General features: G+C 46.9%; 1 protein-coding gene across 1 annotated transcript in view; it reads left to right on the forward strand.

Annotated features, from left to right (window-relative positions):
* The window catches only part of T265_10490 (hypothetical protein), a gene marked incomplete at both ends in the record, with an annotated part of 38,152 nt that extends 21,404 nt beyond the window's left edge, over positions 1–16,748 (forward strand). The window contains 11 exons of the mRNA XM_009176872.1: positions 944–1,275; positions 3,435–3,612; positions 5,155–5,358; positions 5,928–6,348; positions 9,176–9,377; positions 9,480–9,711; positions 9,802–9,924; positions 10,897–11,253; positions 13,585–13,799; positions 15,243–15,469; positions 16,436–16,748. Of these exons, the coding sequence (XP_009175136.1) occupies positions 944–1,275; positions 3,435–3,612; positions 5,155–5,358; positions 5,928–6,348; positions 9,176–9,377; positions 9,480–9,711; positions 9,802–9,924; positions 10,897–11,253; positions 13,585–13,799; positions 15,243–15,469; positions 16,436–16,620 (2,676 nt within the window). The remainder of the gene's footprint in view (positions 1–943; positions 1,276–3,434; positions 3,613–5,154; positions 5,359–5,927; positions 6,349–9,175; positions 9,378–9,479; positions 9,712–9,801; positions 9,925–10,896; positions 11,254–13,584; positions 13,800–15,242; positions 15,470–16,435) is intronic.
* Between the last annotated feature and the right edge of the window lie 374 nt (positions 16,749–17,122).

Genomic DNA, 17,122 nt, shown 5'->3' on the forward strand with positions numbered 1-17,122 from the left:
CAGCCCGCATCCCTGCTTCGGGTTGCATGGCAGCTAGGCACGGAAAGGGTGCTACAGCTGAACGATTATTATTATATTTCATTATCATTCTCACCCCTCCCTCATGCACGATGGCGTTGTGTCTATCGTATACTGTCGTGTCCGATAGATGTGATCGCGTCCCACAAACCGTTCCACGTGGTTGGTCTGTTCAAGCGAGTGTATGTAAGCGACTGATCGGAGCATACACGGAACAGCTAAACCCGTGTTATTTCGCCAAAATATCTTTTTTTCATTCCTTAGGACTTTTGTGGCATTAGTGTGGATAAACTGTTGAGTAACAGTTAACAGAGTCGCCACACAACTCAGTAACATATTGATTAGGATCAACAGATATGTTATGGTCCCACACACATCCATTTTTCCGTTTTTCCAGAGTATCTTTCTGTTACCAGTTGACCTTGTTTATGTCTTCGCATCGTTTCGGTTTTTCTCTGCTTAATTTGTGAGATGTGTGGATCTCCATCGGTTGTTTTGCCTCTGAAGCCGTATTCCCTTCCTCTTGTTGCACTTTGTTTCTTTCGCAATACCTTCAATTAGTGTAAAGCTACGATTTCCACTCACAACCGTGTGCCGAAAGTAGACGGGTTCCAGTTGTTGCACCTGCTTTCACCAAGGGTCAATAGGATGAGGCAATGAGATGCACGCGTTGGAGACGATGGCCCAAACAGTTCATTGACGTCAAATGGTTCTGGTTATCCGGTATTCCAGGGAGTGGTGCAGAGTCACCGACAGTCTCGTCTCGGGTTCCCCATGATAGTTACTTTAGACGTAAACCGCCCACTTNATCGGTGTTGAACACTGATGTCATGCTGTTGATGATTATGACGATGATGATATATCCGTTATCCAAATGGTTCGTTCTTACCGCCTTCTTGTTGTGTTAACCCCCCACCCCGCGCAGAATGCTCTTCGTCTCCAAAGCAATCGACTTTGGAAGCTGCGAGGCAATCTGGAACGTGAGGTGTCAAAAGACGCATTGATTGGCCTGTTAGAATACAACGGACAACACGTGCCCTCTGGTTTGTCCAATCTACTCGAAGCCGTCTCGGACGCGATGGTGTTCGGTGCATTAGTTGATTGTCCCAGCTGCAAAAACGGGCCGTTGCACTATTCTAACGGCCAGTACAAGTGTAGCGCTATGGCAACCGAGTGGGCAAAGTGCTTGTACACGACACGTGATCCCGAACGCAAACCATTCTTGGTTCCAAAGGAATATTTCGACGTGGAATTTCTGTGGGTTTCCAAGTCTGATTGATGGTCGCTTTTTTGTGTGCATGCCTTGTTGCATAAGTCAATGTTTGTCGGCTCGCTGTGCTCTGTTCGTCACGTTGATATGGTAGGTACGCATTTTCTCGAATCTTGGGCGAGATGGTCCAAGTGGTTAGAGCGCAAGTTTACTGACCGGAAGGTTCGTGGTTCGAACCCGAATCGTGCCTCTTGACTTCTACCGTCTAGGCTTGAGCAACCTGGCAGTATCTCAGCTCTCGTGCAATCTTTGGGTGGCATGCCATTTCCTCGTATACGAAATTGTTCATCCTGTTCTGACCGTTCTCAAGTTCACCTGCCCTGAAGTAGGCTTGAGCACCTGGCAGTATCTCAGCTCTCGTGCAATCTTTGGGTGGCATGCCATTTCCTCGTATACGAAATTGTTCATCCTGTTCTGACCGTTCTCAAGTTCACCTGCCCTGAAGTAAAATAAGTGTGCCATCCGCAAGTAGTGAGGTTGGATGCTACCCATCTTTTGGGTAACTCTTCCTCTTTCAACCGTCCGAAACGGTATAAACTACGGTTTTTCCACGTGGCACCCGTAACATTTGAGTAGTATCTCATCAAAGTCAGTTTTCTCGCCCCTACCGTTGAAAACCAACCACCATCTCCGTGCTGTTTGATGCCTACTTCGGATTGGTCTCCTCACGTGCCGAGAAGACAATCTTTATCCACCGTATGGGCAAGTTCTTGTCAACCTCTGTGACATATTCATTCGGCTGAATTTTGACCTCCTAACTATGCACATTTAGCTGACGAAGATCATAAACTAGGAATTCAGTTGGGTCTCCTGATATGCAAATAAGTATATTTGTCAAATTCTATCCACTTCGGTGCCACCCGAGGAAAGCACGAGGGCTGGGATACTGCCAGGATGTCCAAGCCTAGAAAGAAGAAGTCGAGATGCAGAGGTCGGACGACGAACCTTCCTGTCAGTAAATTCACGCTCCAACCACTGAGTCGGTTCGAGTAGAAAATAACCTGACGAACCTCAAGACTAGCGAAACCGATTTTGGGCTGTCGAACAGTTGCCGGCAACCTCGTGAGTGTTTCCTTGTGTACAATGATCCCACAGAGGCTAAGCCGCGAGCTGCTGACCGAAAGGCTTCTCAGGTCCTTCTCTATTTGTTTTATTATTCTTGTCTAATTTTGTAATGCCCAGCGTTGTGTCGACTCTTGTGCTCGGCATCTATTCGGCTAAATTTCGCCAGTCCAAGAAAAATCACTGCATATCATGGGCGATAAATTACTTATCGACTTCTTATTGGTTGGTCTGATTTCGTATTGGTTGAGTTCTTATTGGTTTCCTATATTCCGCTCAGTCGTGCAATGTTCCTAGTCCCATAGTCAAAGGCATTCTACAAACGTGTTACAGCGTAGACATGAAAGATTTTGGGCACCTCGTCTGTTGAAGTTTTTTATTCCTTCAGGAGCCAAACAAATGTTGCTATCGCCGGAGTTTCTTCGAAGAACACCAAATGTCCGCTAAATAGTCTGCCCGGTTTCCGTTGGAACAAGGAGAAAAATGATCATTCAGCTACAGCACCCTTTCGGTGCCTAGCTGCCATGCCACCCGAAGGAAGCACGAGGGATGGGATACTGTCAGGTTGCCCAAGTCTAGACAGGGGAAGTCGAGAAACAGAAGTTGGGGGTTCGCACCACGCACCTTCCGGTCAGTAAATTCGCGCTCTAACCACTTGACAAGTAATTAGAAAGGACAGAGGGTTTGGCTGTCTTTGTTTCACCGACTGATTGGAAAGTGTAGGTCACCAAATTTAGGAAACCAGTGGCAGTCGGATTTTCCATTCTGGTGGACTGACCGTAATTTGTTTGATACTTGGGAGGACCCTCACTGCAAAAAGAATCTCACGCACCAAACGTGTTTGTTACAGAAAGAGATTATCGTCCAATCAACCACAACAATGGCTGCCTGTAACTTCCAACCGACATTTCCATCCGGTCGACAAGATTCCCCTCAAATTTCCTCGATATGGTTACCATTCGTGATAGGTTCTGAGTTTCCCAGACTCATTGGTCAGTAAGCTTTTTGAGCATTTTCTTGAAACATTGGCTAATTTGTCCGGCGCCTCATCTACTGTTTCAACACCATTCCCTTTCCTACACAGGAAAAACTACAAATACGTAAAGCGAAAGCGATTGTTCGCCAAAGATTCCGCCCCACCTCCAGTGGGGGCCTTGTCTACTCATACCGTGTTTGTCACCGATGGTCCACATGATGACGGCAAGTCCAAAGCTGCGCTGGTGGACGAGTGCAAAGCTTTGGGTGCTTTTGTTACGGAAAAGGTGAGCACCAGATTCTGGTTCAGTTTTGGACAGTTTGCCGTCCTAATGTGACTTTATCACGTAAATCGGTTTGGTGAGCAGCCTATCTATGTGTGATCAGTGTTCGCTGCTATCAATTGGTTGCGCTACCTGCTCTCCCACGCCGCCAACACGCAAATTTCCGTTGTGTTAGACCGTAGGCAATCCCTATGCCACTCAACGCTTTCTTGTCCAACCGGTTCACTTTTCCTTGTTTTCGTGTGAAATGTTTTTCGTGTAGTAGCGTTTCCGTTGTTGTGGAAACACAATCTTTGACTCCGCTACGTTTTCCGGAATTGGAGAAGCTGAGCGAATAGGGGACATCTGGTGCTTTGTGATGTACTACTCATGAAGTTGCTAAAAATCCATCGATGGATTTTCAGCAACCTTATGAGTAGTACATTACAAAGATGTACATGTATCGCGATATTTCAAATATCGTAGCGACTGAAACATGGGGTGGCCTGGTGCAGCACATTCAGTTGCCTGAGAACATCATAAACGAGAGATTCAGCTGGGTTCCAGGTGAGTCTGTCGAAAGAATCAAATTAGTTTGCAAATGAGTGTATATTCGCTGACATCTGGTGCTGTTCACCAGCGAAGCACAGAGAACGTGACCAGTTGCTGAGTGCGGGCTTATAATCATGGGGTTCCTTAGTTGTCTTCGCGTTATAGTTCTGGTTACTGGGGCCGCTTGGTTTTTATTTTTCTCTCGTGTTTCTAGATGATCATAGTAGGGTTTCTCTGATGAAGCTGATTGAAAATCCCTTCCGGACAAGTCAACTGACTTGTAATGCACTACTTATAGGGTTGCTGAAAACTCTTTGACACCCCACGACTGGTTCTACCCTTCTCGGGGCTCATCAGACAGGCACAGTCCCCTAATTTCCGTAAAAAAGACATCCTGACCGAAAGATTTAGCTGGTTCCAGCCAAAACTCGATCGGTATGCAAATGGGTGCATTTCGTCAACCGACTAACCATTATCTCATTGCAATGTGTTATCTAGTTTACCAAAATGGTGAGATAGTGTCTTCAAAAGCCAGTGCAAAGCAATTGCAATGTGACATTTCCCAGGGTTTCATGATTAAGATAAGGTGAGGTAAAATCCACAGCACCAGCTGGGCAGTGAGGCATCAGTGGCAGCACTGATGTTGCTGTCTTTGACGATGATGGTGATGCTGACCATATGGGTTTTCGCCCAAGCTTCTTTGAAGAGCCACGTACGCTTTGTAGCCGGGTTTTCAGTCCTAAGAAGAACGACATTGTTTGAGGAAACTCTCGTTCACAGGTTTGCAATTTACTAACTGCTAGCGACTATCCAGTCGTCTTCCGGATGGAGACCAGTCATCCAGGATGCTGTGACTTCCTGACTTCCGGTCTGCAAGCACTGGTACCGCCAGTCCAATCCCGTACTCCGGCCTTTCGGCTCTGACAAGGAGCGATCGAACGGCCATGTAAGCGTTCTCCCTATTCACTGATCTGTTTTTTTTTTGACTCATTTGTCCCCCCCCCCCCCCTGCAGCTTGGAAGTGGTGTGATCGTAGTAAGTAGCCCAATGGGTCTGGAGAACATGGACAAGAAGGACAAAGCGCGAGCAAAATCTTTGGGATTACGAATCGTTGATCAAAAGGTTTTGGCCAGCTTGAGCAAATCCCCTGTGAAGTTGTCCATCTCACAACTGACTACCGTCCTGGAAAAGCACACCATCTCGGATTGGACAGTAAAGGTATGGTATCGCAGCTATTTTTTTCGGTTTTGAACTGACGCAGCTGTATACTCGTCTTGTCTGGTGGTTTAGGTTGGAACTGAAATGTGTGCTTGTATATTGTACGTATGCTTCTACAGATTGGCGACAGTCTGCCTCTTCGACATAGTCTCATGGCTGTCGGTCATATCACCCAAAACGGGGTCTCTGAACAGGGGCCATCATCATCGACAGCATGACATAAGTGTTCAATACTGGTGCTTCGCTGTCGTACAACCATAACTTAGTTGAAAGGTGAGGAAGAGATTGAAGGTGGACGGGGAAGGGACCTAGCGCAACCCAACTACAGCCATTCCGACGTGTCCACACTTCCAGACACCTATTCAGGCAATCTGTATGGAAACGGGGGCCACACGTAAGGAACGGTCTTGAGAGAGAGGAAAACTTCACGAGTATGTAGCACGACAGTAAGACACTGATCTTACTGACTCAATACATAGCCCCTTTACATTCCCGCCAGGCAAAGCCTACTCCATATGAGGGTCAGTTTTATCGTCCACAAAACTCATCAGCATCACCTCATAAGGTAGATTATCAGGGAAGCCAGATTCCTGAAAGCAACCACTGAGTGCCCGGAATCTACTGAGACTCTCAGCTCCGCTAGATGCTGGCCAGGAAGTCAACGCTCCCTCAATAAGCGGCGCGTCACAGCCTTGTATAAACCCAGACAGCGCGAGTCAGCGTTGATCAAGGTCAGACAACGCCCCCGCAATATGCAGCGCGTCACAGCCTTGAACCAAAGCCAGACCACGTGGGTCAGCATTGGACCAAGTTCAAACAGTGTCCCTCCAATAACTAGCTTGAGACTGTTGCATTCTCGCTCTCGCTCTCTGGACAACGTAGAGCTTGGCGGAAGGGTGTTGTTGGTGCCGTTGGGCTTCCAGGCTGGAGTCCTTATGACCCATCCCGGGACTCGGCTGAAGACGGGTCAAGAAATGGCCACTGATCGATGTCAGTGGCTTTCGTGTTGTCACTTTCTTTCCAGGTCGTCTGATTTTGCGCTTGGGGGTGCGGGCACCTCAGAATGCTTGTGATGGGCCAGCGCTAAGTCCCTCCGTTTTTCACTACTTCCCTTTAGGGATTTGAGTCTAATCAAACAAACTTTGTGGTTGTACGACGACAGTCAAACATCAGCGTCAACAGCGATGTTGCTGTCTATAGCCATGAGGATGAATACTAGTGTACATCTTTTAACTGCAATCGATGGCTTCTATGAACAGCCCACGCTAGTCATCATGACCGGTTTCTGGTGTGCAAAATCTGCCCCCACTGATGAGGTTTGAAAAGTCGATTTGGGGGCGTAATGAGTTTTGCACACAGACGTTTCAATCCCAGGTCAATAGATCCCCGTGTGATACCCAGTCAACCAGTCACAGATCCGCAAAGTTTCACAAGTCCATGTCACGTGTGAGGGTTACCATGAGTGGTTACAGACTGGTCAAGGTCAAGGTTGGACTGTTAGGAGGCATGTAAGCTGTTCTAGTATTCTATCAAAAACTCCCTTCGTTGTAGGATAAATTAGGTACCATCCTAAGGACAGTCCTGAAGAACTCGTTCCCCTTGATAACCTTCCTTCGAGAGATGTTACTGTGTCTCAGATGTTCGCGTGCAACCGCACAAAATTCATCAACCCTCAATTGGTTCTGATTTATTCCGTATTTCTACACCTATCTAGCCCTTGTTGGAAAAAGGTGAGTTTTCAGCTATTTGTATTGTATACTGATTGGTTGAATTTTACAGTCTCCTGGGGAAACGTCGCTTTAAATTACTCCTCCTGCAACAAACGTTCTTTCCACACCTAAATGCATTATCGTGATTGTTCTGTTTTTTTTTTGGGGGGGGGGGCGGTAAGCCATACTAGTGAAAGCAGACGTGGAGCTTCACCTAAATAGGTTTACAGTGCCTAGCTGCCATGGCACCCGAAGGTACGAGACACAACCAGGTTTCCCAAATGCAGAAAGGGGCAGTCGATGTGCTGGGATTAGATTCGAACCCCAGACTTTCCGGTCAATAGGTATGTGGTGTATCCGTTTAGTAGTCAAGGTATGCTTGAACACTGCATCCTACTGCGATCTTAGGAACGCCAATCTGCTGAATGATCAATATTTAGAACCGTTAACCGTCAGTGAAATAGTTTAACGTCCTATCTGCGACTTGCGAATGAATTGTCCCCATTAAATTGCCTTTGTAGCCAATAATTAAATAATTATTCGGCACCTAGCTGCCGTGCCACCCGAAGGTTACACGTGGGCTGGGATGCTGCCAGTTTGCCCAAGCCTAGACAGGGGAAGTCCAGAGGCAGAGGTCGGGTTCGAACCACGGACCTTCCGGTCAGTGAATTTGTGCGCTAACCACTTGGGCCATCTCGCCCCTTGTATGTGATGTACGATACACACCCTCAACAGCCCGTGAGCGCAGCTATGTTGGTCTCATTGGAAGTCCCACTTTCGATTCGACGCCGCTTGAACTCTCAAAGTCAACCCTGCAAACCATGCTGCTCAGTTTGACCTTTGAGAACATACCGTCCTCGTCACTTATTAATCCGGTTCCAGAACGACCAGGTATTTTTTTCAAGGTTTCTAAATTCTTACTAATCCGGACACTGAAACCGCCCAAAAGGAAGAGGGGGATCGCTTAAAAGTGCAAATTTGATCAGGCTGGACAGTTAGTCGTGGGACATGTTTTTCCCCTCGTCTGAATGACACCCGGAGCCGTGATAGCTGATAAATATAGTAAACGTTATCCCAGATAGCCGGAATCAAATTGCCTCCATCCTCAAATTGATGCAGTTTAATTCATCCATTATTACCGTATTTATGTGATCGGAAACCGCGAACTGGATACCAGGTTCATATCGGCTTTCCCCAGTAGAGTACAACCAGATCCAGGCCCTGTTATCTCGACCGGGCAGCCGAGTTTTGCCGAATGAGTGGAACGTTTTAACTTTTGAGCCTGGTAATACGGGGTCCTCGATCTTACAGTCTGATACACAAAGCAAAGCGAGTTAGACTAACCCGAAGATACTACTGCGCACAACAGGTGTCTTCCTAGCGCCACCGGACTCATTGGGGCGAGATGACTAAGGTGGTTAGTGTGCGAATTTACTGACCGGAAGATCCATGTTTCGAACCCAAATTCTGCCTCTCTTCTTCGCCTGCTTGGGCAACCTGGCAGTATCCCAGTCCTCGTGCTCACTTCTGATTTCATGGTAGTTGGGCACCAAAAGGGTGCTACAGCTGAACGAACGACCGGACTCATTCCAACCGTATCGGCGGTCTCGATCAACCGTGTGGAATGTGCAGATTTGAGGACTGATCCCTCCCAGCTGATCTTTCCTCCGCAGGAGACCTACATGAATATTAAGGTTCTGAGGTTCGCCACACTTCTGTCGTGGCGAAACGTGACAACTTTACTTCCAGAATGCCTGACCATGCGATTTCTCCTAGTACGGGGACTCGCTGCTCATTGTCGGCCTGTCTGACCGAACTCAAACCTGTGTGTCCCCCAGGTTGATTGCATCTATATATTACTCAGGTAGCCTAGATAGCCGTTGGTTTGTTCGTAGAGCTGGGCAGTTTGATCGCGAATGTTTCATCACCAATCTGGATGACGTCATCGGTGCGTTGTTAGGGTGAGTAGCGATGGGTCGGTGATTGTGCTTTTACTGTAGCGTGGTATGTTTGCTTGTGAGAATCTGCTTTCCCGTAATCGATAACACGGCGTTCTGAATATTTTCGGTTCTTTTCCCTTATCGAATCTCTTTTACCCCTCCATGTAGTTGAGTCGAAGGGATCATCGTCAGCGTTTAACTCTCGTGATGCAGATGACGTGATTAAATGCACATTCAAGGGTGGGGCCGTGGTTGACCCAGAGTCTGGTTTGGAATCGCGCGCTTCCGTAATGCGAGACAGTATGGGAAAACCAATGAGCGCCGTGTTGGGTATGGTCGACCTTGTGAAGGGATCGAATTCCTTCTATAGGTAAGTTGATTCGCTCTTGCTTCTCTCATCCTTTTTTCCACTCGCCATAATAAAGTTCGACTGGCCGTTTCATGGCGCTTGTGTTTGTTCTCAATCTTTCAGGTTACAAGCCCTGCAAGCGGACACCAAAGCCTCATTCTGGGTGTTTCGAGCTTGGGGCCGCATTGGGACAACAATAGGTGGCACCAAGTTGGAGAAATTCACCACTGCTTCTGCCGCGCGTCAGTCTTTTGAAGACCTCTATTTGGAGAAAACCGGGAATGAGTGGAAGGATCGAGCCAATTTTCAAAAGAAACCTCATAAATTCTATGAAATAGAACTGGATTATGGTGAGGTAAACAAAACACTGCGTTTCCCCACCCAAGTTTGTCCAGGCGTGTTTCATGTGTCTTCGTAACCCCACATCTTTTATCTTTCACTCCAGGCTGAAGAAAAAGGCCAACAAATGGTCCCGACCAAACCTTCGAAACTCCCGCCAGCTTTGCAAGCTCTCATCCAATTCATCTGCGACATTGAGTCGATGAAGGAGGCAATGATAGAGTTTGAGGTAAGGTATCCTTCGTTTCACTAGACAGGTGCATGTCCACAAGTGGTTTTTTTCATTCTTCCTGCTCAGCCGAAGAGCGATGTGCATTTATGCATGTCGGTCGCGTCAAATTTTTATTCAATTTCCAAAGAATCCATCCCCTTGACTAAGTGATAGCTGTTGCGGTCCGTGGATACTGCGTTGTGCTGTTAGAAAACGGTTGTGCAGCATGCTTCTTCCACAAAACCATCAACTACGGATCATGTGCTGTGCTTGCCGAAATACTGAGATGAGTATTGTTCTCCGTACTTCCTTCAGAATGGTGCAAACCGCAACTGATCAGAAGGAGATCACGAAGGATTTGGGTGTTGTTGGTGTCAGAAGGAGATCATGAAGGATTTGGGTGTTGTTGGTGCGGTACGCCTTCCAGGTTGGGGTCTCCGTGACCCCTCTTGCATTCGGCTGATTAATGTCAGTGGCGTTTGTTCTGTCAGTATCTTTCCAGACTGTCTGATTGGGTGCCTGTAGGTGTAGGTACCCTAGAGTGCTTGCAGTAGACCAGTTCCAGCTTCCTCATCAATCCACCAATTTCTGATCTTTTCACTTTTAGGCTTTTAATGTAATTAAGTAAACTTTGTGGTCGGCTGCGCCACTTCTGAGAGTGGTTTGTTTTCTAACTGCGCTCGAAGCCATTCGCTAGGAATGTGAAGGGTAGTGTGTAGCCGAAATGGTTCCTAGCTTCTTTCCTGAGTCATTGCTGTGTAAATTAATACCTGTAAAGCCTTCGCTTGGTGATTATCAGGACCCCTTAACGATCGAGAACAAGCTTGGAAACAGTTCTGTTTAGCCCCAAGCAGTCACATTTCTAGAACCTTTCGATGTGCATGCCAAACTAAAAGAAGCCAATTCAAACTCCCATGGTCTTCTCACGTCTCACTGTCTTTATTTGAGGTAGGTACGTTATATCCATCCTTGCTCTATTGTTCCCCACAGCTTGACCTTCGAAAAATGCCCCTGGGCAAGTTGTCCAAACGTCAGATTCACGAGGCTTTCGGTGTTCTCTCAAGTTTGAGCGCTTTGCTTGACAAGAAGAAGAAGAAGGGATCCCCGGTCACTCTGGATCCGACCTTCCTACTAAGCGCTTCCACTCGTTTCTACACCCTGATCCCGCACAATTTCGGGATGAAGGCCCCTCCTTTGTTGGACAATCCAAAGATGATAAGGGATAAATTGAACATGTTAGATGATTTGTTAGAGATTGAATTGGCCTACAACATCCTCAAGGAAGATAAACAGTCTGGAGAACACCCACTAGATCAGCACTACAAACAGCTGAAAACCAATTTGAAGGTAGGTGGTTGATTTGTTTTTTTTTTGATTGGTTGATGTTCCCACCAATATGTGTTTACCCCACTGCTGCACTGTAGGCAGATTGACAAAGGTTTTTTGCTCAGTTCGGTGCGCGTGTGTGAGTTCGTAACCAGAAGATTGGGGCGAGATGACCCAAGTGGTTAGAGCTCGAATTTACTGACTGGAAGGTCCGTGGTTCAAATCCGACCTCCGCCACTCGACTTCCCCTGTCTAGGCTTGGGCAACCTGACAGTATCCCAGCCCTCGTGCTTCCTTCGGGTAGCATTTGTTTTAAGTTTCTTCCTGTACCGTATACTTTGACATGTGTGTCGTCGAAAGAGCGCCGCATTCAAATGGTATGCTGGCGTTTGGTTAAACACCAATCAAAGTTCGAATCCGTTCCTATGGATAGAAAGTTAACTTTCGAGGTCGCGCACCAGCTCGTAAGCTCGTGTTATCGACCATCCTGGGTGGGAACTGTTGTAATGCTGTGAATGAACCACCACCAGGTGAGCTATGTAGGTTACGCAAGGTAACAGAGTGGTTTACCGTACATATCGTTAGGGAAATATGCCCGTTTTGCAAATTGGGTTGGTGTTAACGAAACACCCAGCTGAACGCTAATCGGACCTCTCGGTTATGATATTCCTTAGGCGAATTTCAGCTAGTTTGAGATGTCGCAGTATATTTTATTGAGTATTTTACTGAGTACTATTCGTCAGATTTCGTCCCGAACCCATGGTGACTGATCATGTTGACAGTGATGTTTCCTCCCATGAACGTGATCAATGTTCCGTACCCCAAGATAGGACTGCGCATTAGCTGGCCCCTATCGCATTTTGAATAAACAGACCTTTGAAACTAAGAGTACGGCCTCAGATAACAACCAGGTACCTGTACTGGTCGAGTTGAAACAAACCTCTGGGACAAGATTTTACACCCCAGTTCTGACCCGTAATGCACCCACAAGCGCAGTTGTCGCATTTTGGCATTACTACCTGATAACGCCGGCCTGAGATAAAGTGGATCTGTTTGAAGCGTGCGTGATCGCTGCTCACCTAATGGCCTGGTTTGCAATTTGTTATGGAGGTGCGCCATTATATCCATGTGTTTAGAACCTGAATTCGTGCACTTACACATCCGCGACTCAAAATTCATGGGGATTTGTCTTTTGGCTAAAGGAACCTAGCAACGCTTGTAAAAGGGACTTCTTGGCCTCGTGACCGTGTTTACTTACCCGATTCAGTGGAACATTATTAATTCTAGTAAGAATTTTGTCAGTCAGCCCACCGAGAATTTAAAAAGTTTGTATTTTACCGTTTCTCGCATAATCAGCAACGGGACATTCGAAAATGTTGTGTGCTTTATACGGATCCTTGTCTTCGTGCCACGCCTGATCTACTGCTGACAAGGCTGTCTGACCAGTCAGCTGTCCGATTAGCATGTTGGCTTGATAACGAACTAAATCGTGCAGGTGCCGATATCACATGTTGATGGCCCCACATGACCTCACGTCAAGGTCACGCCAACACCTTCTAATTGTGCTTGTTTCGGGTTTTCATGGAAGTAGGTTTCGACGTGGTATCAGGCGTCCTTGGGACTCGAACGACCTGACACGCAACCAGGACAGTTACACTGGGTCGTCATTCGAGTCGGAACACGTTCACCCTTTCAGACGTGATAATCCATGGGCGTGTAGTGTGCGTTGATGGAGCAGTGGAAACATGCTCGCCTCACATATTACGTTTTCGGAGTTGAAACCAAATACGATTCCTAGGATAGAAGAGAGTACCCACTCGTGAGATAAAAATGACTGAATCCAAGCATGTTCCCTATGCAATCGTATCCAAGTGAATAAGATCCTATGAAGTGGCTCAATATACCCGTGGTAATCATGAGAACGAAGAAGGTTTCGAACGAAGCTTGGTTTCTCTGATTGTTCCTCTTGGCTAATACATCACAAATATATATGGTACTCTCGTCTAGTGCTTCTCCCATTTGTGTAAACGCATGAGAATAATTGCGCCAGAAGAGGGCTGTTCAGACCAACGAGAACTAGTCCGATTTTTCCAGTAGGTTTCCAGCGTCCTTGGCCAGCATGGTTACTGGGTTATCGTTCGAGTCGTCGGGCCAACCAGTCCCATTGCTCAAGCCTCAGCCTGTTCACCTGTTCAGGCGTGAAACTTCAAGTACATCCAGTCTGCGTTCGTGGATTAGTCGTCACACGGATTCTAGCTGACAAATTGCACTCAACTTCTAGATGAATGCAACGTACGTAGCCACCATTAACCTGATCAGACTCATTAGATGTTTTTATCCTCCCCTTTTCAGCTTCTTGACCCGTCTGAGGAAGAATACAAACGTATCGCAGAATACATCCGATTGACACATGGGGCGACGCATCGTCACTTCTCACTACAGCTGGAAGCCGTCTTCGACGTCGAGCGGCCCGAAGAGAAAGCTCATTTCGATAACTACAAACCAGCACAACACAACAAACAGCTTCTCTGGCACGGTTCTCGACGCACAAACTGGGTCGGGATTTTGTAAGCGTCTCTTTCTGCCTACCGTTATCCATTTTCCCCCGCTGCTTATGCTGACAATTACAAGGCCAGTCAGTGCTGAAAAACACAACCCATTAGGCGTTTTACTCAGGTGTATGTCGCAGAATCGATCGCTTGACTCTCAGATTCACACTCATACTCAATACGTTACGAACCTCACGTGTGCCCCCTACTCATGAGTAGTATGGTCTATTATCTTTTTTTTGTCGACAGTGCTTGGGGAAGACGTGTTTCACTTGAACTTGTGTGTGTTTGTGTGTGTGCAACGTTATACAGATCGAACCGAATAGCTGAGTGTAGAATGCCGTGCAGCTATATTCCAAGTTCGACCGTCAGTCTGTCCGAAGAGGAAAGTCTCTCAACTTCACTTCTGACATGCACCATTCAAAACTGATGTTCTGCTGATAAATCGAGATCTCTGGCATCGGATACCTTCGTCGCAAGATTCCTGTTGCCTTTCATCTTTCAGAAGAGTGGGTTCCTCGAAGGGGATCCTTGATTCTTCTGAAGTGACAGGATGAGACCAGTTTGTTCGTAACCCCTATAAGCCAGTTGAACCATTGTAATAGGCGGCATATTTACCGAATTCCTGGTATGAACTCGAGACAAGGTTCGATGATTAAAGCGCGAACTTACCAACCGGAAGGTCCGTGGTTCGAACCCGACCTCGGGAGCTCGACTGTTCCTGTCTAGACCTGGGCAACCTGACAGTAGCTCAGGTTGGTCGTGTTTCCTTCCTGTGGCTTTGCAGTCAGCTACCGAAATGGTGTTCCAGCACTATTATTATTGTATTTATTATTGTTATTATTACAACTGTCTTGATTGTAAAATGCATTGAAAAGTCACTTTTTATGCGCGATTGGTCAGTCCAACTTATACCATTTGAAGTACAATCTGCCTTATTACGTTGGTTTTGGGAACTATGTAGGTTGCATCGATTGGAAAACTTTGCTCAGGGAGATGGCGAGATGATTCAGCGGTTAGAGCACGAATTCACTGGCCGGAAGGTTTGTGGTTCGAACCCGACCTCTGCATCTCGACTTCCCCTGTCTAGACTTGGGCAACCTGGCAGTATCGCACCTCTCTTGCTTCCTTAGGGTATCACGGCGGCCAGGTACCGAACGAAGGACTGATCAACGTAGTCCGTGTCATACTGCATGTCCTGACCACTTATTAAGTATTTGATAAATTCGCTGTTGACGAAACGGAATTTTCCGTTGGTCACCCTTCCCACGAGGAAGCCGCACAGTTTTCGTAACCCCAGAAACGCTCCTTTGAAGCAAATCTACAAGTCTGAAGAACTCTGCAATTAAGTCGTTGAAATCTTTACAAGACAGGTGTACCACGTGCTAACCAGTATCCACGACCAATCATTCCACTGTGTAGTATCCCTCACACACACTTTCTACGCTCGTTCATTGACAGATCCCAAGGTCTGCGAATCGCACCTCCGGAGGCTCCAGTCACCGGCTACATGTTTGGCAAAGGCATCTATTTTGCGGACATGGTAAGCAAGGCGGCCAACTACTGTTTCACCAACCAATCTCAGCCTTACGGTATCATGCTTCTGTGCGAGGTCATTCTGGGCGACATGGACAAATGTACTCACGCGAATGGAGATCCACTGCCGAGCCAGTACCACAGCCGTATGGGTAAGTGGCATTGAAGACCTACCTCGTCAACTGCTCATGTGGTGATATTTTCCAAGGATTCTCCGCCCTGTCAGAACGGAATTTGACAACCGCATAGAGCCACCGTTATGAATTCTGAGCTCAAGTACTAGTCGCTGATACATATCGTTGTTTGTGTGAGGTTTGTGAATGTTGGTTGTTCGATCTGTACGTCGTACTTGTCTTGAGCCCTTTCAGAAATACCACTGCAAACTGCGTCTTCTAGCTCACGATCCCTTTATTCCGCGGGCATATTCTTTCCGGAACCACCGTTGTGCATCCTCAATCGTTTAGGTCTATGACAGGGTTGTTCTCACATTTAGACGCGGAACGAACTAATCCAAATAATACGGCAGTCTATTCCCCATCGATTGCTACAACACACTACTGATTTTTCAACAGTTTTTTTTAAAGCTGTGAAAGCCCGGATTTTTTACGCCAAGAAGTATGTATCAGCGAAACGGAGCGTGACGCCGAAGAGTCTGGGGCTGTCTTCGCTATCAGCTTTTCATGGTGAAGTATAAAAGACCCTCTTTCGGTTCTATCAGCGATGTTACGATGCTGATCGAAGCTCCAATGCATGACACTCATTCGCGTTCCACCCGGAAGGGAACCCAGCTGAGTCTCTCGTCTCTCTTCTGGGTGGGAGAGATGGCCCAAGTGGTTGGAGCGCGAATTCACTGACCGGAAGGTCCGTGGTTCGAATCCGACCTCTGCCTCTCGACTTCTCCTGTCTAGGCTTGGGCAACCTGACAGTATCCCAGCCCTCGTGTAACCTCGGGTGGCGTGGCAGTTAGCCACTGAAAGGGTGCTACAGCTGAACAATGTTCTTACTCAACTGAATGTGTTGCATCAGACCGCCTGATGTTCCAATTGGTACTCTATTTGAAATGTCGCAATCCCTTGCTTAGAGGTGTTCTCATACGATTTTTTTTGCAAATCTTGCAGGTATGGGCTCGGTAACTCCTGATCCAAAATCTCATTACACCAATCCCGAGGGTGTTGTTTATCCAATCGGCGAACCAATCGACTCCGGTGTGAAAAACGGTTCGCTGATATACAACGAGTACATCGTGTACGATGTGGCTCAGGTCAAACAGAAGTATCTTGTTCGTGTCAAGTTTACATACTGACTATCCGATTGGATCGCATTTCTGCCTTTTTGCTCGCCCGTAAATCTTTGTCCCGGTTTATCCATCGCAGATTTTTTATTTCTGTCATGTGCCATTATATACACGCTGAAGTAAAAAAGACGTCATAGCTATCACCGATGTTCTAACTGTTTATGCACTATGCTACTTACAAGTAGTCAAATTTTGAAAGCGTAATTTCCGAAGGCCTCTTTCAGATTGACCTATGGGGTATTGTGGCGTTCACTGTGCACAGTCCCCAGTTGTGTCCCATCTATACGAGAGGAGTCTGCCATTATCCTCTTCAAGTCCTCGTCCGGTCATCGAACTGGTCTTTAGGCTCATTCAAGCATGGATAATAGCATATGAGAACCAGTAATCTTAAGTAACTAAGGGTTCGTAGTACCGCTGCGTTCGAGAATACATGTGAAACCGATATTATCGGTTCGTCCACGGTGATGTTCACCGTCCCTGAATTACCTTCCAAACGTTGCTTTCAGCCATT

This window comes from Opisthorchis viverrini (assembly GCF_000715545.1).
Source record: "Opisthorchis viverrini unplaced genomic scaffold opera_v5_372, whole genome shotgun sequence".
NCBI lineage: Eukaryota > Metazoa > Platyhelminthes > Trematoda > Opisthorchiida > Opisthorchiidae > Opisthorchis > Opisthorchis viverrini.